Here is a 21,120-nt window from a genome sequence, read left to right on the forward strand (position 1 = left end):
TACAACCTGTCTCCTCCATCTGCTGCAGGGATCAAAATAGCTGGGAGGGAGCTCTCCGGCCCCCCATGCCTGGCTCCGTGCTTCCCGAGTGCTCCGGCAGCGCTGCCGGGGGAGAATGACCTGCCGGGATGCAGTCGTACGTTGCTGGGCTTGGTGTGCTCCATGTGCTGTGTTCCATGCTCTGTGGAGGCGCCCCGACAGCTTCAAAAGCTGATGCTCACCAGGAGCAGGAGCCCAGAGCACTCAGCGTGGTCCTGCTGTGACCGCAGGCGGCCAGCATGTTCTCCGATCTGTATAACTCCTTCCTACCTTTATCAGCCCAACTGCATGGTATCTTCATTTCATTGTATTTTGCTATTTATAGCTAAGTTTGTAGCTATGTTCTGTTTTCTGCATCATGTCAGTATTGACAGTTTGTGCTCCTTAAATAGCCCAGCCAGGCAAATGTGTTGTTTGCTGCTACCCTCTGCTCTGCTTGTGTCCTGTTCCTGTGCTGCAAAGGACAGTGTGTGTCCCTCCCACCCACATCCAGCCTCTTGTGTCTGCTGCATGGGCCGTGTCTTTAAGAGTCTCTGGCTTTTTGTGCTACCGCAGGTAGAGATGGCTGCAGTGTGGCAGGGAAGAAGTGCTTATTTTTGGCCTACTGAACTTGGTACTACAAAAGAGTGGGGTGTGTTATAAATTGTGACCTTTGAATCCTTATTTCTGGCCTGATAGCCGGAAGTTATTTTGCTGATATTCTTGATAAGCGAACCTTTGAAATTTCATTTTGTAATCTAAAATCCTAAGAACATAAAATACTGCAAGGTTCTAGGGCTGGGGGACCTGCAAGACAAATGCAGGTGCCATGTATCACCTCTGTCTCATTTGCAGAGCTTTTGATTTAGGAACCATTTTTAGCCCTGATGTGGGCTTGTTCACTAACCTGTTTGCTACAGTAATATGAGGGTGTCTGGTCTTGTTATTGTGAGTGAAACCTGCTGTGTCACGTACATTCGTCAATCGAAATTCCCCAGTGGCAGCTCTTCTGAGTCGTCATCTTCTGGGAAGCAGCCATTGGAAGTCTTCTCCCCTGTTCCCAGTTTCCAAGCCATTTAAAAGAACTCTGATAGAAACTGGAAGAGTCTTAATCAAAGATGAAGAAATTAAAAACCACTGAAACTGCTCTCACTGCCTTTTTCCCTCCCCATGGTCACCCACACATCTCTCTGCTATTCCTCCTATCTCTCCCATATCAGCTCCTCTGAGTCAAGCATTCAGCAAAGATGGGGACCTAAGGGAATGCTTGGATGGAGAAGGGAATTCAGACACTTTTATGCCTGTGTATACTCTGATTCTTGGCTCTAGGATGGACAAAGCTGTTGTGTTACTGCTCTAAGAGTTGTGTGCTTATTCTGGAGGACTCTGCAGCTGCTTGGCCATTGACTCTTGGAAGTATCCTAATGCCATAAAGAGACTGATACTTCTATCTGTATGATAGATATGTATGTGCCCACTGAAATGAAAATGCTATGTAGTGAAATTCCTCTGGATTCTCTGCATCATCCTTCCAGCTGAAATACTTTTGTGGATGTGTTCGATGAGGGTACTTACATGGAAACAACTCTCTTCTAAGCATTGGAATAGTTTTTATCCATTTATTTGAATTCCCAAGCAGGAGAAGACAATCCCAACTCCCAGAATCCCAAACCCACGTGTCTGTAAGAATCATAAAGCAATAACCTTTTGGTTGAGTCTGGTTCCCTGGCACCTCTGCTCCCCCCTAGCAGTGCAGTGCATGGAGGGAGGCTGTAGAGTCAAATGAAAAGTGAAGGGAATTACGATTTACCAGGTATTTTGTAGCCTTGTTGTTAGAAAACTGAGTATGTGAAAGGGATGGGTTTGGATTCGGGATTCCTCACCCCTCCGTGTGCTTAGCTCCCTTCTTCTTTTTCACCTCTGACTTACTCAATGTAGAATTCATTCCTGTGACAATGTACCTTAGGTGAGCATGAGACGGATGCTTTGCCTTTCCTCCCAAGTCAATCCTTCTCCTTCCCTCCTGCTCCCCAGCTGCTTTTCTCAGCAGCATCCTTGATCCTGATTTTGGGCCCAGGAAGGCACTGATGTATTGGTTCCCATCTGGAACCCTTCTTCCCTAGATTTGGCCAAGTATCTGATACATGTGGTGTATCAGACACCACTGTTTGGTGGCCAGTTCCTGGGACAACAACAGAAGATAAACGATTCTCAAAGCTCACAGTGATAACAAACTGATTCAACTGTTTGGCATTGTCAAGGAGAAGCAATGTGAAATAGTAACACTCTTTAATTCATTAATGTGCTAAGTCATGTTTGCAGGCACTTCAGGCAGCCTCTGTTCTCTGCTTTTTATGAACTGCAAGTACAAGGCATAAATATGAAAGACAAGGCTGCCACTTGCACAAAGAAATGAAGACACTGATACAGAAACATTGCCTGAAAGCAGAACCCAAATTCTTTCCTGTTCTGCTGAACTTGGAGTGCATCAAAAAGACAAACTCCACATTTTCAGGACTCTGAGAAGAAGAAAAGGGCAATCTATTTCCCTATTAACAGCAAGAACCTAAGGGGCAATGGAACAACAGGGAGCAGCCCAACTTGGTGAGTGTATTTTTTCTGTCAAAAAGCCTCTCATCAATCTGTTGTCACAGATGAATGTTAGTGAGCAAATTGGGGCTTAGAAATGAAATGGAGTTGTCATACAAAGTGTGTCTCCTTTCAAAACCATTTCTAATGGTATTTATTTCTTTGTATTGATTTCAAGCAGCTCTGGCTACAATACGGATCCTCATTTGGCATGAATGCTTCTCTGGAGAATATCTTGCAGGTGTTTTTGTGAACACAGATGTGTAGTTGAGAAATCAAATCAGCAGTGCAGTGGGTGAAGGGAATAGCTTCAAAGATTCACCCATTGTAATGGTTTGGCATTACTTCCTCAGCGTCTTTGCCAGGACACCTTTGCCCAAACATACTGTTGCTCTCAGGAGGGAAGAACCCATCTTCCCCCAGTTTCTCTCTGAAAGTGTAATGCACATCCAGAAGATAAGAATGGTGCTCCTAGAGAGGGAAAAAGAAGTGCAGATTGCTCCATTTGGAAGAAAACAGTTGTTTTCTCCCATTTTATTTGAAGTGGAGATGGGGCTTAATGACAAAGTGTTGCTGGGTGGAAGGGATGTGTTCTCCCTCGCTTCAGATGACAGCAAGGCTGGGTGAGCAGGCACAGCCCTGGCCAGTTTGGGTCATCCCCATGTAAAGCTTTGATTCTGAAAAGCGCCTGAGGCTGAAATAGGGCTGCGTTCATGGTGTTAAGGGTCTTTCTATCTGAGCGCAAAGGACAGGGCAACCATGAGCCCTGGGCCAATGCTGTTTCTTCCCATTGCTTTTCAACATGGGCTTCTCTGAGCAGTGTCAGAGGACAACCTGCGCTGGTGAAGATGGAAGGACTGTGAAGTACTGACACTTGTGATTATTGCTATTGTGATGCTACTGGGGGCCTAGGAAGAGTTCAGGCATCTGGAAGTGCATTATCTTCACATTTGGCAAGATGAACATTTGGAGGAGAGAGTACTAAAAACTTGCTTTTCATGTGCACAGGCTCATTAAATCACTGAGCACTTTCAGTACTGCGAGAGCGCAGCCATGGACTATTTTGAGGCTTCACTTGTTCTTCTGCCAAGTCCTAGTCTCCAGACCAGCTTTATTTTTGAGTGGGAACTAAGGCCTTTTGGACAACGTCAAGCATCATCCATTGGATCTGCCAATTTGTGGCTGGATTGTGCAACTCTTACCCAGCCAATGGGGCCAAGTTTGGATGTGCCTCACAGGGCGAGTGTGGGACAGCTTTGCTTAAGCACAGCCTGCAGGAGCAGTCCCGGGCATGAGGTTCAATTGTCTAAGAATTTAGTGCAGCCATGAGTAAGGCTCATCTGATGTAGCCCTTTCTTTGAGTTCTGTGTGGTGATGACGTGAGCTTTGCTGTAGGCCAGGGTTTCCTGAGAATAGTATTTATAATGCACTCAGTTCCTAACCCCCTTGTGTTACTCAGCAGCAGAACCTCACCCCTTCTGTGGTTTCAGCACACAGCCCGGGCAAAGGGGCTTTCTCCTCTTTTCTTGTGGAGTCATCTCTTTGCCGTTGTGCTTCTCACATCTTTGTTGGAGGCAGACTTTGTTTTCCTTTAATGAACTTATTTTTAGCTCAATCGAGTCCACGTGAGATACCACCCTGCCCAGGCAGCCAGCCTGCTGCCTAAGCAACCGTGTTCTTCCTGCAGCATTTGATGTAGGGTGTTGGGGCTTTTCTTCCCTAGTGAGGATTAAAGCTGCTCTGAAATGCGTTTGCTGCTTGGGCTGGAGTTTTATTTCCCGAGAAAGGCTGGAATCCTGACAGTCAGCAGTAAAACCCTGAGTGACTCTGGTGAGGGGGGGATGAAGGGGGAGGAGCTGGTTTATAACCTTGACAAAACGGGGAATATGTGGGTGCAGCACATCCAGAAAGGACAAATCCCTGCCTGGCTTCTCACTGAGGAGGATGCAGAAGCTCAGTGCTTGTCCCCCACTTTTCAGCTCCGAGTGAAGCTGGGCTGCCCGAGGGAGAGCGGATCCATCCCTCTGTATCCCGAGTGACTTTACCAGGGCTCGTGCCTGGCAGGGATTTGGCTGGAGTGTGGTGAAAGGAAGGAGGGAAATCTGCAGTGAAACCTGAGCGGGGCTGAGTGCGGATGGGATCTGTGCGGGAGAGTCAAAACCGGAGGCAGAGTTTCTAATGTGGATGAAAGCGCCGAGATCAGGTCCTGGTGTTTGCCGGGTTAATTCAGAGGAACGTTCCACAGGGACCTGGCTGTGCTGTGAAGGAGCCCCTTCCTCTGCCGCTGCTGCCAGCTTTGGTTCAGTTCATCTTCAGTGGGGCTTTGCCTGGTGAGAATAAAGCTCCAGCACCTTTCCTGAGGTCAGGGCTCACCTCACAGTTACAGCCAACAGGGCGTTCATGGTATTTCTCTCCGGCCGTAGGACATGGCTGCGTCACTGCTAACAGAAACCTTGGCATGGAAGAAGTGTGGGTGCGAGCCACTGCTGCAGCCCAGGAATGAGGGGAGATAGGCCAGGGCCACACGTTTGATCTTTTCCAACCTAAATGACTCTATCATTTGGCCGGTTCTCTGCAACTCATGAGAGGGGGTTTGCTCATCCCTAAGCTATCCTAAGGGGGTTCCTGCTTGCAGTCTAGTTTGAGGTACACTTTTTCCTCTCACTGCTGTCATTTGTCAGAGTTCCTAACAGATTGCTCGCTGCTGCTCACTGAGCCCCAGAGCACGGTGTTTATTCCTATGAGCAGGAGCTTACAAATGTCTCTCAGGGCGCCACGTGTCAGCAGCTCGGTACCTCCAGGTGCCACCGCATCCATCGTCCTCCACATGGTGCCTTTTCCCACCATCAGCACGAGCAGTCTTCACTCTGTGCCTGGCTCACTGCTGAGTTGCAGTGCTCCGAACACTTCCATGCCCGCCTGGCACTGCTCAGTGGAAACTCAGCTACAGTGAGAGCAGAGAGAGAGAAAACGCTCAGGTGAAAAGCGGGAGAGAGATAACACCCTCTGTACCCAGCAAGAGGTGGTTTGGAGGGAGGGCGCCTTGCAGATCCTTGTGGAAACCTGCTCCAGGTCTGGAGGGCCGTGCACAGAGAAATGCTTGAGAACTGGCTGCGGGGAGGCACCATGTTCCACTTGGAAATGGAGACTGGCAATGATTGATGCAGGATACGAGATGACAGCTAGCAGGGCTTGGGCTGGAAAGGAGTTTGCAAGTGGAAGCCAAGAGCCCTGCAAACCAAAGGGCCTTTTATCACACTGCTTTCTCCAGTGAGAGGTGAGATGAGGAGGCTGTGGAGCAGGGCTGGCACTGCCTGCTCAAGTGGTACATCATTCCCATTGTTCTGTCTAGCTGGGATCTAGGCTCCATCACACTGATTATGAATTGAAAAGAGCTCTGATCATGCCATTTACTGCCCTCCCGTTGCATTTGAATCACACCATGAAACCCAAACAGCTGATGCTAGGGGTGTCCTTAACCCAGGCGCAACCTTGACAGCTTGTACTGTACCACTTGGGCAGGGGTAAGGTGAAGAGGGGTTTGGGGGACACACGAGGTGAACTCAGAAGTGCGATGTGCTCCCTGTGGCAGGCAGAGCCAGGGCACCCTCCCACCCTGGTGTGCTGGTTTTCCTCACTACTGAAATGAAGGGTGCTGGTGTGCGTGCGCACGGTGCGTTCCCAATCCGTGCTGGGCTCCTGTTCACACTGCATGAATAACAGGGAATAATGTCACTGGGAGAAATGCTGCTGTTGAAATGACTCATGCATGGCTTTGTTTCCGCTGCTACAGCTAATGGCCAGGCACTAACATACAGCAACATCCTTGTCGCAGATGAATGCACACCCTGAGCTCTATTTGTGTAATGGCATCGGGCTGGGAGATAGTGAGGAAGAGGAATTTTTGTCCATGAATTGCAGCACATGTTAAAAATCACAAGTAGAAAGCGAGGAGATTGATGGTGAATCACCCCACTGCTGAAGGGTTCGCAGCTCCCAGTGCTGGTCAGAGCAGGGGAACACAGGGTGATGGCAGAAGTGCAGGCTTTCTGAAGGAGCTGTGCTAGCAAGATGTGTCGGGGAAGCAGGAGGACAATGGGTTAGATATCTAAAGAAATCAAAAAAGCAAAGAGGAAAGGAAAGGGAAGAAAGGAAGGAGAGGAACTAAAAGGGAGGGGGGAAGGAAAAGAAGAAAATGAAAAAAGAAGGTAAGAAATACATGGATTTGTAAGTTTAAAGCTACAGGTTGGTCAGTTCAGTGCTCCCCTCTGGGGAAGGGGAGGCTGCATAGGACTTGGCAGGATCCATTCAGACACACTGCACAGGGTGGCAGGGATGGTCTTTGAGGTCCCTTCCCACCCAAACCAGTCTGTGATGCTGTGATCCTGCACCCAGCAAGAGGGCACAGGTTGATGGGCTATGGGACAAGGCTGTAAACCAGGAGGGCAGGTGGAGAGCATGGCTTCAGGCATCGCCCCAGGCTGTGGGGCCAGAAGGCGCTGGGCTGGCCATGGGGACACGGGGTGCTGGGCACCGGCTGCTCTTCGGGGCCCACTGTGTGTCAGTCTCTCCAGGACTAAATCTCAACCCCTCATTGCTTCTGCAGGGCAGGGTGGTGGTGTCACACATCCAGGCTGCGGTTTGGGTGCACCCAGCCAGGCACTGAGGCTTTCCCCCACGTTGTGCAGGGTGCCCAGGGTGCTGCAGCAGGCACTGGTCTCTGCACCGCGTTCTCTTTGCTCACTCCTGGCTTTGTTCCTCTTGTCGAGCCCTCAGCCTTTCTGTTCCTGTCAGGCCCTGATGAAACATCTTACACTGGCATGCTTGAAATGCTGTCCCCAGCGCACCACCCCCTTCCCACCACCTCAGTCCAATCCATCACTGGCTTTAGCACTGATTCTCAGGAGCCAAATAACAACAGCGCTTCTGCAAGAGCAGCTTTAAATTGATACGAGCCGTAAGTCAAGAGGAACAATTAAAGAGCACGCTTTAAAATCCGTGCGTTTTACTTAGACAAGCAGTGCTCTGTCACCAGGACTGCCTTCATTTGCTAAGTCATTTTACAGTCCACTTGGCCCGCAATCTGCTCGCTGTTAGCTCCGAGCGCTCCGCTCGACCGGGCAGGGACAGTGACCCTGAGCCGCTTTGCTGGCCGGTTCTTTATGCTTAGTTTCACTTGAAGGGCCCGGGCCGCAGTGCTTGGATAGAAACACCGCAGAGCCAGGGTTATTTATTGAACGCGTCTGTTGCCATTGGCAGGGGGATTGCCCATCACAATACTGCTGTTGGTCTTCAAACCCTTTGCACACCTGGCAGCGGTTGTACATGGTAGCAGATCAAAGTGAACGGCCCCTGCTGTTACCAACAGCTCACGCTAGTTTGGTGCAGGTATAAATAACCCCTGTCACTGAAGCAGAGCCCTTTTTGTGCTGCCCTCTCTGAATTCCTCATCCTCCAGCCTGGGAATAGCACAGGAATTGCAGCCCGGGGGGTGGAATTCAAACTGCATTTCCACAGCGGTTTGTATTAGCCTTTGTCTTCCAGCAGAAGCTTTCTGTTGGTGTTTGGCGCAGAATAAGCATGACTGGGTATTGCTAACATGCCTTTTAATGGAGAGATGAAAGAATTCCCGAGTCAGGGCAAAGCCAGCACCGAGCAGTCTCCGCATTGCTCTTCCCTGGGGTTGTTACCTCTGGCTTTTTGGGGACCTGTTATTCCCCAACTGTAAACCATTCCCGGTGGCTCCTGGCCTTGCGAACTCAAAAGGGGTCTGTCTGGGGAGTGTGAAGGAACACTTCAACAGCGAACGTGGCCTTTGGTGCTTGCTGCCTCTTGTGTGCTCTGATTTCTTCTTCGCTCCCCGCAGGAGACAGCCTGAGCACAGTCCAGTATCCCGTGTGTTTGTAACTCAGCAGGATCGGCACGGCCAAGGCGCAAGAAGTGGATGGGAAAACCCAACCCTTTGGTTCCCCTTGCCAGGTAAGTGTTATTACCCACTCCCGTATAAACCCATGTTGTATCCACACACAACAACCAACCTGCTTCTGCCTGGCCAGGGTTGGCATTAACAGCGCCCCTGGGTAGCACTAGGTTATGTGTGAGGCTGAAACCACTCATCTGTAATCAGGCAACAAAATCAAACTTGTTTAATGGTACATCCAGACAGTAAAAATCAGGCCAGTAACTGCACCAGCAACACGGATAACAGCAGCATGACACATCCTGGCTGCACGCACAGCCGGCCCCACGCCGTTAGTCAGCCCCTGCTCTGCAGCACAAAGTTCTTGCTTTTCTCCATCTGTTTCCTTTTGCTCCCAGTGATCCTGCCCACATCTGACGAGCAACCAGAATCCAGGCTGGGGCAGGTATCCTGCCTGGATACGTACCTTGTGTGTCAAAGCCCCTTTAGCATCACCTTTGCAGTCACCTTTACTGTCACCAGCAAACAGCAGATGCCTTCAGGCGGCGAGTCGGCTTTGTGGGGAGCCTGCACACTCAATGTCCTTAGGGAATGGGCACGAACCATCTTGGGAGCAGAACCAGAGACCACATCACCCATCTCAGCTCGGCTACGAGTATATATTGTGTTTGCTCCTATTTTCTTTTCCTGGTCCAAAGGCTCTGGATTTCCTTTGTATAGCGTGAAACCACCGCAGCAGCAGGGCTGGCCAGGGACTCCTCTCTTGCTGCCCCGTATCTGTGGGGGAGTGAAACTTTGAGGAAATCAGTGCATCGGTCACATATGCCCTCACAAAATCAGCCTGCAGGATAAGGGCTCTGGTAAGGCTCGTGGCAGCGTTACAGCTCCCCTTGGCAGGACGAGATTAACCCTCTCTGTTCCTGACCCACACAGCACCCACCCATGGAACAGGCACCAGTGCTTTTGCCTGTTGGAGCTGGGCTCTTGGTGACTGCCAGAGGCTTTTGTGTCACTTACTTGGGTGTCCCCTGGGAGTGCAGGGGCACAGCTGGCCATGGACACCAACACCGCAGTGTTTCAGCCGAACTGAAAGCTAAATCCCACTTTGAGATGTGCTAAAATAACTTAGACTCCAAAGAAGCCCTGCGCAGGAGTGATCGATGGGGGAAAAGCTTTCCTATGTCCAGGTCAGCCGGCATCAAAGTGTTATTAAACCAACCTGGGCAATATGGCTCAACAAAGCTCTGCTCTGCTCCTGACAGGCCAGCTCTTGCCTGGGTGAAGAAAGAGCCAGTGACAAAGGGCTTGCTGAGATAACAGCAGTGACTTCATTCTGTAAATGACTTATTTGTTCAAACCTGCTGCACTCTTCACCCTTCTGGAGCGTTCTGCAGTGAATGGGATTTGATATCAGCCCAGCCTAGCTAAAACCTGCCTTAAAATCGCTGTCTTTAGGAGGAAGAGGTAAACTATTGCCAGGCATTTCCAGTCTGGATCAGTCCAGTCACTGACCTCTTGGATCAAGCACTGCTTTCAGTTACACCTGCAATAAGTAAGTCTGTGGTAGGTCACTGAGGTTGTTCCAGTTTATATCAGTGCAGACAACAGTCAGGAATGGGATTCTTATTCTTATTCACCTCGGTTACACAGTTCTAGGGAAAAAACCCCACTGATTCAAAGGAGTCTCTCGTGGCTTCTGTACAGGTAAGAGGGGCCCTGACCCTGTGCTTGGATAATGGCCATTACTTCTTTGGCATCACCCCCCACCCTGCTGTGGGTGCGGGCCTCCTGCTCTCTGATGTCCTGTAAACCTGCAAAGGCTTGGATGCAAACCTGCACACCCTCTGGGTCATTGCTGCATGAAACTGAGCTGAGAAGAGAAGCAAATGTACCAACATATCCTCGTATTGCTTCTCCAGATGGAAAACTACAACGGACCTCTCCTGGAGAGAGCTTCTCCTGACTTCCAGGAGCAGCCAGGAAGCCCCTTGGAGCCTCAGTTCTCGGAGGTAATTTATGAAGCAATTTAGTGCCATGGTTTGTTCTGAAAAACCCAGATCCTTTGAAAACCGTGCGCGTGTTCCCCTCCAGCTGTACAATGGGTGTAACAGCCAGGCAGGCTCTAGCGGCACTGTTACAGCTCTCTGCTGTTACAGCAGAAGGGCAGGAGAACGTGTGAGCACAGCCCGGTGTGCGCACAGCCTCATCTCGGAACGCGGTTACCAGCAGAGGCAGCCAGCACTGATGGTGCCTCGGCCCAAGCACTTCTCCCAGCACTGGTGTTGTCTTTAGGAGGCAAACGTCTCTGCCAGGGTTTAACTCCTTTATATCCTCTCCTAAATGAAAAACACAATCCCCACAGTGGCCACGTCTTGGGGATCATTTGTTGCTGCTGTAACCAGTAATGAAAGAAGAGGAAAGTGCTCAGTGGCTCTCAGACAACGTGCAGAGCGGCTTTGGCTGGTGTGTGGACAGTGGGGTGCTGGAGGGAGGATTGGGAATGGTTGGAATGGGGGGAACATGGTTGAGCCATTGCTGCTGCTCAGCCCAGCCTGCGGAAGGGGCCGAGCACAGAGGCCCTGTCAGACCTGCAAGAGGTGACAAATTACTGTGGCTCTGAAATGAGAAAGGTGCAGATCTTCACCAGGATGCACTTTGCCTGGAGTGAGCTGGAAAAAAAAAGGACGTGAACATTAAAAGCATTTAAGAAATACCGTGTAGCTCGTTTCCATAGCAGAGGTAAGGGGTTCAGGCAAATGAACACAGCGCGGTTTGGGGGAGGTTATACTTGCAGTTAAACAGCTCCTGTCCTTCCTTGGCAGGGAAGGATTGTGAAACCCTTGATGGACAGCGCTTAGAAATGCTCTTGAAAATGCCAGTTACTCCTGCTGCATCCCCAGCAACGTGCAATTCCAGTTCGCTCTTTAGAGCCCCAGCACAGATGGTGCATTACACGCTTTGGAGGATGCTGACCTCCTGCTGTACTTAGTGCAAAACCTGTGTGCTTCTTAGCTACAGAATAACAAGGAAATCTATTGTTTGGGAAGACTGGGATCTGTAATCCCAGCACCGTCAGTCAGATTGAAAGCCTCATTCCTTAAAAAGCAGAAGCTCAGCTGTGATACCACGGATGTACACACACGGATAGCACAGAGATGGCTTTGACGTACAGAGTCATTCATACAACGTTCCAGTCATGTCACAGACATATCAGCCTAAAAGCTTTACCCCTCCTATTGCAGCTCCCAAGCGGAGCCAGGGCCTGGCTCTGCCCATGGAGGCTCTCCCACAGATGCTGCACAACAGCCACACAGCCGGACAACCGCACAGGCAGCAGGTGAAGCACCACGACAGACCAACAAGAGGCACAGTAACACAGATGGTAAGTTAAAGTCATTTCCCTACCCATCACCATTCACTGAGGGCTGAATTCTGCGCTTTGCTGTGAACGGAGTAACATCTTTGGTGCAAAATGGTGGGCTTGAGCATGTGTTGAAGTGAGTTTCTAACCGAGGGCTCAGGCACCAGCTGGTGTGTCCCTGCTGCTACCTTTTTGGTTGTTTTGGGCTGTTACCCAAAATTAATGGCCTGATGAACCTAGTGCCCTAAGACAGATGGACTTGAAACTGGGTTCCTTTGGTTTTGGTTTTATGCAACCAGAGTTCTTAGTAGCTGAATGCTGGGTGGCTGGAGAGGGTTAAAACCAAGCAAACACTGTTATTAAATGACATACCTAAGGTGACTGCCAGCCACAGCCTGCGGGGGCCTTTGTGCCCATGGAGTGCTCTTCTCTCCAGCCACCACCAGGAAAGCAAGCCAGGGCATAGGCACAGAGTTCAGGTATTGCTTGAGCCAGCTTTGGTGCTGCTCTTGCTGCCAGGACACGTGCTGGGTGACCGGGTTTCTTCCCCATTCCCTGTGAGGGCTTTCTTTGGTCCATTACACATCTTGGGCAACGCATACGGCTCCCTGCCTGCGATCCCTCCTTCCCCACAGCTCCCATTTGCAAACGTGGAGTGCGCAATTCTGGCAAACAACTCTTTTGGCCTGCAAAGAAGGTGGGGGGGGGGGGTAGGAGAGGGCTTCTTCAAGGGGGGTTTTGTACATAACTGCATTTTGGGTCTGCTCTCCCAGCAGCACACTTTGGAACCTCCCAAGTGACAAAAGGACCAGGATCATCTGGACAGCACAGCACCAGCTCTCTACTGCAAGCAATAAGGTAAGCAAAAAAAGCTTGGCTTGTTGGGGTATTGCTGAAGCAGGAGGCAGATGTGAAGCTGAGATGTTTGAGGTCTGGGTGAGCCGGTGCCTGGACCTGCTCTAACTCTGGCCCCACAGAAGCCCTCATGCTCGTGTCTTTGCCTCTCTACTCTCTCTCTCTCCCCCACAGCAGAGCTGCCTTGGGCTTTGGTTCCTTGTCTGACTTGTTTCCTAATCTAGCTTCAGTGTGGTCAGTCCATGTGCCAGCAAACTGGCACTGCTCCCCCAGGCAGGCACCTGCAGGACAGGTAGGAACAAGCAGAAAGTCAGGGAAACCTACCTCTTTGGCTGCAGTCATTGGCGGTAACTCGGTACGTGTGCCTGTGCTTCTCCACACAACACCAAGGCATTGTTCCCAAGCACTGCTGGGTCCGGATACTGCGATACCATAACCTGTTTTCTTGGGTGTAACTGTATTTTGGGCTACCAGAAATACAGGACTGTCTTACCTGGTAAGGCCACTGGGTTTCTGGAGAGAGCACTTTGCCTTTCAGGGGTGAAGAACCCGGCTCCTCCCTGCAGGCACTTGCCAAGGGAAAAACCAGGGCAGGAACCTGCTCCTCTCTCCCCAGGTCCAGCCCTGGTCCAGTGGAACAGCGCAGGGCCAGGCTCCCTCCCCTCCAGCGCCCACCCCCTGCTCTACCTCCACGTGCTCTGAAACGCTGCTTGCGCTGCTCACAAGGTGTTTGGGATCAGCTGTCTATGGAGGATGCAGCTCTCTTCATGCTTGGGCTGGAACTGAGCAAAGTGCAGGAACAAAAAGCGCTTTAAAGCCACGTTTGCAGCAGGCTTGCCCCGAGCTGCACTTAGAGCAACCCCTGCCAGCACTCAGCGGTGCTCTGCCAGGGTTGGACCTCCAGCTACTCATTAATCACTGCACTCGGTTCAGATGGAGACAAAGCACGGGGGAAGCGGGGTAAGTCCACAACAAACCTATGTCTTGGGTGCAGACCAGTGTCTTAGTGGCTGCTCTGCCGGAGCCCCCCCAGCCTGCAGGAAAAGGGAGCCCGCTCTGAGGGAAATGATTTAAAATGCCTTCAGATGCCTTTTCACTTCTTTTTATTTAATTCCATAAATATTTTCATAAGGCTCAGTGTCTTTACAACACTTCTTTAAACACTTTTTCTTTTGTTTTATACACACAACTTTGACACTTGTTTGACAGGGTCAAACAGTCCAATAGAAACAAAATAATAAAACTGGCAAGTGCGGATCAGCTGCGTTACCAAAATCCTTTTTTTTTTTTTCTTTTTTTTTTTTTCTTTAATATTTTTTGCTCTTACTGATAAAACCCCAAAAGCACTAAAATATCAGGTATTTGGCTTCAAACTAGAATTTTAAAAACCTTTTTTTTTTTAATATATTTTTTTTTTGTGTTAAATTCTCTGCTACAAGTCCCTGTCGTCAATAGTGCCTTGAAACTCCTACAGCCTCTTCTGTTCTTCTTAAGGAAAAATAAGCTTGGTGATGCCATGCAGAACTTACAATAGCTACTAAATATACATGTTCCCTGAAATGTAGCTGCAATGAAAAGATGACAGAGCATAAAGAGAACAAAACCAGAAACCCAAAGCACCACAGTGTACTATCAATAACATTGCAGGGGACGGCCAGTGACCATCCAGAAACTGAAACAGATTTCAAATATATTTCTCTATGTAGTATTTTCTATTTACAACTGTTAGATGCACCTAGGTTGGTTCTTGTTTGAGCTTTTTGGAGAGGGTGGGGAGGCGGAAGGCTTGAATTTAGATCCTCTGTTCTAGTGTCTAGGTCAAGGGGTAATGCATGTCATTTACCTAGGGAAGAGGGTATTTTTATTCTTTATATATATATAGATTCAGCCAGAGAAATACCGTAAACATGTACGTTTGTTACAACTCTCGTTTCTGCACATGGAATGGTAAGTGGGTTCCTCCTGTCTGGCATTGAAATGAAAGTCTCTATTGGATGCTCAGTCAAAATCACCCCAAATCTGCGTCTGCGCTGCTCCCGGGCACACGAGCAGCCCGACCCTGCTCCCTATGGGGAGGCCACAGCAGGCAGTGACAGTGGGACCCAGTGCTGGTTCTTCTTTGTGACAATGCTCCATCTCTTGCAGCACCGTGGCAATTTATGGAGGGGAAGAGCTTTCTTGCGCGCCATTGCCTGAGAGCCAAGCCCCTCTTCCCTCTGGAACAAAGGCCCGCATGTGCTTTGCCTGCCGCCGGCCTCGGCAAGCACGAGCAATGCGAGTTTGGTTTGGCTTTCCAGTTAAGAAAGAAGCTGCGAGTCCAACAAGTGGCCTTGTCAGATCAAGCGAGTCTTGATTTATGATGCAAATAATGGTGTGGCGGTGGTGTTTCGTTTTTCCTAGTGCTGAATATTTAGGAAGCATCTTCTCATAAAAATTATGGATGTCTCATTCTCACTCTCTGAGGCACAAAACAGTAAATGAACAGGCTTAACTAATGTGCTTGTTACTTTTTTTTTCCCCTAAGCAATTAAAAAGGCAAAAGGAATAAGTGAAATTTTCATCACGTTGACAACAGCTTGTAATCATCTCTCTCTTTCTCTCTCTCTCTGCGCATCTCTCCAGCCACTCAGAAATAGTACATTTAACTCCTGAGAACCCACCTCATCCGTGCCTTTAAATACGCATCCGCTCAATGAAACCAAATAAGATTTGCTACATATTCAATATCCAAACCTGACCATCAAAATGCAGAGATACAAAAGAGCACAAAAATAACTTCTGATATAAAATTGGGTTGCTTCCTACTTGCGATTCCCTTCCCACTGGCACAGAGGGGCTGCTCTTCCTCTCCCAAGCACTAACCTGCCTTTACTGTTTCTCCAGAGTTTCTAGATGACTAAAAACTGCAAGAGAGATTAGTTCTGTACTTAAAATAAACCCCATAGCCACTGCCTTGGAATATGCCCTGAAATAAAACAGGCTCCATGGAAATAATGAAATCACCTCTGCTCTTCCCATTCACTTGTACTAGGGTAGGAAAAAACCTCTAGCTCCATGCGTGGACTGGGGTGCTTCTGCGGTGTATCGGGTTCAAAAGAAAACGGTACATTCTGTGATCAGTCACTTCATCCCACATTACAAAGGAGCTTGCAGAACAGCTCTGCAAATGTTTTAGCTTCCTCTTCTAAATCTGGTCAAACAGACTCATTTGCCCTAGGAGAAAAAAAAATCATCCTAGTGCACAAGGATTTGTTTTACAAGCTTAAACACAAGCTTTGTGCTTGCAAACAAATGTACTTAAGGCTGAAATTGTAGGAAGTGTCTTTGAGAATAGAGCTGTGAACCTCCAGAGGGAGAAAAAGAGAGAAAGGGAGCTGGAGAGTTCAGCTAATCCCTCCAGAGCCACTGACAGGGATACACCTCTGCTGAGCCACTGATGGGGTTAGATGGAACTGATCTCTGATTTAGATTAGGCCACATAATCATGGGCATAGGCTAAACCTTGCTAAGCTCCTCAGGTCGCATCCATCCCTTTCCTGAAAGGCAGTTCTCAACTCAGCATCAGTAAATACTTCCAATGACTTGGGCAATGATCCTTCCGCTACCAGGTCACTGCTGGCAGTTCAGGGTTTAGGTCAGTGCCCAAGCAAAGCCAGGGACCTCGTATGCAACAGAGGGGAGCAGGCAGTGAGTGCAGCCGTAGTCCTCACTGGTAGGATCACTGCTCCTGGAAATGGCAATCAGTGGTTCATTAACACTAATTAATGTGGGTGAGACTATGGCCGACAGGATGGGACCTTAGTTCCTGAAGAAAGAAAGAAAACTGGCCATTTGCTGGAGCCCAATAGCCAATTTTCCTCAGCTGGATGGAGGGCGTGAAGCCATCAGTCGTTCAGCTTTTATCTTTGCAGGGAAAACAAAGATAGGAGTGGGCTTTTCAGAGTCGTGTCTCAGCTTAAAAAGAAAACAAATCAAACCCCACAGAAAGGAAGCTGAATGCAAAAGAAATCAATGAAAGCCCCTGATATTCTTTTCTCAGTCTTGCTCTGAGTGTGACCAGATCACACTGAATCGAGAAAAAGAGAGTGCTTAAAAAGAGTGCAAAAACTCACTGAGGAAAACCCATCTCTCGCTTCCTAAAGAGCTGAAACCCTTTCTGCTGGTTTTCACCTGCCACAACACAACAGTTAAAGCCAGAGAAATACTGCGCAGCAGAGCATGGTGCACAAGGGAGCACATCCAGACAGGCACGAGGCAGACCAGAGGATGCAGGACGGGACGGGGAGCGGGTCGATGCTCATCGCTGAAATGGCAACTCCGGGGACAGCCAAGGAAGGGACGGAGAGGGAGGGAGAGGGAGCAGAGACCTCCCGGCACTCCAAAAACCAAACAACCCCCCATAAATAAAACCAAATGAAATATACACCAATGTAGTCCATGAGGAACTTCCATGAGGAATTCACACAAGCGAGAAAGCATTCTGGGATGCCAGTGACGACTCGGATGGAAATGAAGAAGAGAAAAAGAAACAAAACAAAAGAAGATGTCCAACCAATGGAGTAAAATAAAACAGGTCACATGGTCAGAAATCATTGGTGCTTCCTAGTATCTAGTAGCAGATTGCTTCCCAAAAACAACAAAAAAGTTTTTGGTCCTTCTATATATATACATATATGTATATATATTATTATTTTTAAAACGGGGGTACATATATATATATGTATATATATTTAGTTGCAACAGTGCTTCTCCGAAAAAAGGTCCATCTATAAATATAATTTTATTTATTTTTATTTTTTAAGTTTTAGTTCTTTTAAGTTAAAATTCTCCATCTCTCTAGGTATTATTTTTTGAATGGTGTTAACCTGCTGAAGTTTTGCCAGAATGGTGCCTGGCTGCGTCTGGGTTCGGTGAACTCGAAGACCTGGGACTGGGATATGCCATCTGTCACCATGTATTGTCCCTGATTTAATGGATCCTGGGGTGGTGGGTAGGCTGGAGGAACCGACTTGGAGTAGCTCACACCTGCATCGATGATTGGGGGGAAAAAGAAACAGATCAGTCAAAGTGCAATTGGGTCAGTAGTCTTTCTTCGTCATGCTATCGCTTCTTATCGCTTAATAACAGGGTCCCAAACACCAGGGAGACGTGCTAGAGACGGCAAACCTACAGAGGAAGGCAGCGGCTGCCTCAAGCTCAGCTCAGAGGTTTCCTACACTAGACCATGTGCTGAAGGCTTGGAAAAGGTCCGTTACCTTTGTATTTCTGCCCTCATGGAAAAGTCCTGTGTGATACAAGGAGGCCCAGACCCAGCCAGGCCACATGCAGCATCAGTCTGGTCAGACAGAGGCAGACAATCGCATCCTTCACCCCGCTCACATCTAACACTGGCTGTTTCCAAGTGTGGCTTTACCCTCCCACCCCGCTGTGCTTCCACAGTGATTCTGTCCCAACCAGTGACCCAGCACTGGTTCCTGCTCCAGGATGCAGTGGAGCTGCTCTGGAGAAAGTGCTGTCCTGCAGGGCCTGCGCTGCCCAGCGCTGTCTGCCTACACAAAGGACAACTCACTGTTCCCTGTAGGAGTTTGTAGGACTTTTCCATAGGGTTAGTTTTAAATTTCCCAGTTTGGGTTCAGCCAAAACTGGCTGCAACACAGAAAAGGCTGATGCTGCTCAATCCAAACTGGCAAGGCTACACTTCCAGGTTCTAGGCACGCAGTTCCCACATCCGTGCGGCACAGCTCCTGCACAGGAATGGGGAAAAGGGGAGCTTCAGCAAGCTGGGACCTACACACCCTGCTGTAAAGGATGGTGTAGAAAGGGTGGCTCTGGGTGAATGAAGTGGAGCAGAAGGGGTGCATGTCACCACCAGTGTAGACTACAGGGAACAGCATTACAGCTACTTCTGTTATTCCCTTCCCACAGCGCCACTGATGAGGGAGAATCCCTCCTTCAGCCTCAGGGCAGCGTGATCGGCTGGAACCACAACTCCAGAGAAGGGCAGGAAGGAGGGAGGAGCAGGGCTCTGGAGCAGTTGCTGTAAGCTCTGGCCATCTCTGGATCCCCTCTGCCGCACGCAGAACTGCTCTTCCTTCTGCGGGGAGGGCAGCCCCGGCGGCGTGGCGGGTGGAGGCTTCCCAGGGCCATCGCCAGGCCATGGCCTCCCCTGGCTTTAGCCACCGAGCAGATCAGTGTCCTCGTCTGGAAAGCGGGATGGCATCACCCACCTACCTCACACGAGGGTTGTGAAGCTAAATTAATTAATGATTGTAAAACACTTTGAGATCCTCGGCTGGGAAGGTGCTAGAGAAGGCAAAATACGGTGATTAGCACCCAGGTACCACAGCAACGTGTGTCAAAGAAATGTGAGTCTTTGCATTCAGTTCATGGTCCCTGCCCACACACAGACACATGCTTCATGGGACCAGCCCGGCACAGGGAGGCTGCACACAGTCGGGTACTTACAGACAAGGGAAAAAGCCTCACAAAGTGCACTCATGGAGCTCACTGGACAACTTCTATACCTTATTGCATTCTAATTCAGGATCTCTTTCGCATATGAAGCTGAGGCTTTACTATGGGTATAGGAAAGAGGATGAATTCGCTTCCCCTGCTATAGAATTTACCAGTCAAGGGTTGTTAAGTCCTCAAAAGGTTCAGGCCAAATGGAGACAACATCTTGACTATGTCTAACTGATTTCTCCCTCACAGCAAACACCATCAAATCATGCAGCTCTGTCCACTGCAGGGAGCAGCCAAGATCTTCCCTTACACTGGACAGAACCAGTTCCATGATTCATACCTATCAACCTTTAACAAACTCACCGCAGTTAGTACTTCAAACTCATTTGAAAAGCACAACCGGGAGATGTTCTGTGGTTGTGTCTGCACGCTGGAGTAGGGATACCGATCAACAAGCTTTCTCCTCTATCTTTCCCAAGCTCCTCTCTCCCACAGGAAGCCTGCAGAGCAGAATGCGGCCCCAGAGCCCTTGTGTCAAATGTGGACAGGGTCAGTTCTAGGATACCTGACACAGCTTCTATAGCAGCCTCGTTGACAGGCCCCAACTATCAAATTTATCATGCTCTGTGACTTAGCCAGCGACATTCCATAAGGGCAGAGCACGGGCTTGAGCTCATCCCTGCCCTACGACTTCCACCCCTTCTGCCACTGTCCTGCTCCAGGGCACCTTGCCGGAAGGCAGGTCAGCCTGTGAGCAACGTCTGCTCTGGAAGGCAAACTCCAGCCCTGAACCTGTACAAGAGCACACATATTCTCCTGGAGGCCACCAGCCTTTAGTGCCATGACCACTTTTCCCAGCAGAGACTGGTTAGGAACTTTAGGATCTATAGGAATTACTTCAAAGGCAATAAGTCCCTGTGCCACCAGGATTACTACCCACACAAGATTACTAACCACAGAAGAGCTGTGAATCTAAAGCTGCTGCTAAGGGACATAGAGCAATTGTTCCTAGCTTCGGAGGACTAAACCCACACTGCTTTAATGACACGGCCCAAAGTCTTTTGCATCCTGTGGCTGCAGAGTAGCCACCAGCCTTGTGATGCACCAGTCGAGCTCTTTACTGTCTCTAAACCAATTTGTGGAGGTGAACTGATGTATTCTAATCACGATGCAGAAATGCTAATAAATCTGGATCAGCAAAATGTTATGCATTTGGAGACCTGAAGAAGTAGAGAAAGGACAGTCTGGCTAAGGTCCACTGCCACTGCAAAGAATGCAATCCATAGCCTGCCTTCTCCAAAAGAGAACAAGGCAGACTCCCCTGGCCAGATCACCAGCAACCCCCCCCTGTTTTCTCCCAAAACAGCCTTTTTGGTCCAGACTCCTAACGAAATGTCTGCCCACTGGGCCACTGGCATTAACATCTGAGCTGGACCCACATCCCGAGCTCCCACCTGGTTCTCCCTGAACAAGCAGCTGAAGGTTTGTGCATATTTATCATATCCATCCTATTTGTCAAGGGCCTCCCTGGCCTCAGAGACCCAAACCGCGGCTCCCAGTGGTGTGCAATGACCAAGTGCTTGTGGGCATGCAGAGAGATACGTTTGTGCTCTGGCAAGTAAGGCTGAGAATTCCATAGGATACATCTTCCTGGGAAACTGGGATAGAGCACTTAGTAATAGCTTCAGGTGCCCCAAGAATGGCTTTTCGGGGGGGACATACCCACATTCTAGACAAGGTGCAACACAGGAATGGGGTGGGGGGAATTCACCTAATCCACACATCTTCAAATCCCAAGGAATGGCAGTTCTGGGAAGAAACATGGTAGGTATTTTGCTGTTCTGCTCTGGAGCCTTTTGCTCCCTCCCCAGAACTCAGGGCCGTGGTGCAAAGTTGTCTCTCGAGGGATTAGTTT

The 21,120-nt window shown here is 49.3% G+C and overlaps 2 protein-coding genes across 19 annotated transcripts in view; one reads left to right on the forward strand and one right to left on the reverse strand.

The window, feature by feature from the left end:
• The window catches only part of LOC136019249 (splicing factor 1-like), a 64,452-nt gene that overhangs the window by 37,693 nt on the left and 5,639 nt on the right, over positions 1-21,120 (forward strand). For 3 of the 12 annotated variants that reach the window (XM_065689223.1, XM_065689222.1, XM_065689224.1), the window contains exons 3-9: positions 8,474-8,586; positions 10,447-10,536; positions 11,770-11,909; positions 12,662-12,746; positions 12,918-13,035; positions 13,360-13,703; positions 14,889-20,687. In XM_065689223.1, coding sequence (XP_065545295.1) covers positions 8,552-8,586; positions 10,447-10,536; positions 11,770-11,909; positions 12,662-12,746; positions 12,918-13,035; positions 13,360-13,703; positions 14,889-15,096 — 1,020 coding nt within the window. In that variant the 5' untranslated portion in view covers positions 8,474-8,551 and the 3' untranslated portion in view covers positions 15,097-20,687. Of the gene's footprint in view, positions 1-5,356; positions 5,885-8,473; positions 8,587-10,446; positions 10,537-11,349; positions 11,910-12,661; positions 12,747-12,917; positions 13,036-13,359; positions 13,704-14,888; positions 20,688-21,120 lie in introns of those variants that run through there. The other 9 variants (XM_065689221.1, XM_065689225.1, XM_065689227.1 and 6 more) reach the window with 9 other exon arrangements.
• Positions 8,728-21,120, reverse strand: part of ARHGEF9 (Cdc42 guanine nucleotide exchange factor 9) — a 189,123-nt gene continuing 176,730 nt past the window's right edge. The window contains exons 13-15 of one of the 7 annotated variants that reach the window (XM_065689217.1): positions 17,609-17,768; positions 12,261-15,201; positions 8,728-9,304 (exon numbers count right to left, since the gene is read on the reverse strand). In XM_065689217.1, the coding sequence (XP_065545289.1) occupies positions 15,195-15,201; positions 17,609-17,768 (167 nt within the window). In that variant the 3' untranslated portion in view covers positions 8,728-9,304; positions 12,261-15,194. Of the gene's footprint in view, positions 9,305-12,260; positions 17,769-21,120 lie in introns of all 7 variants that reach the window. The other 6 variants (XM_065689216.1, XM_065689214.1, XM_065689213.1 and 3 more) reach the window with 6 other exon arrangements.

The sequence above is a fragment of the Lathamus discolor genome, chromosome 9 (genome assembly GCF_037157495.1).
Source record: "Lathamus discolor isolate bLatDis1 chromosome 9, bLatDis1.hap1, whole genome shotgun sequence".
NCBI lineage: Eukaryota > Metazoa > Chordata > Aves > Psittaciformes > Psittacidae > Lathamus > Lathamus discolor.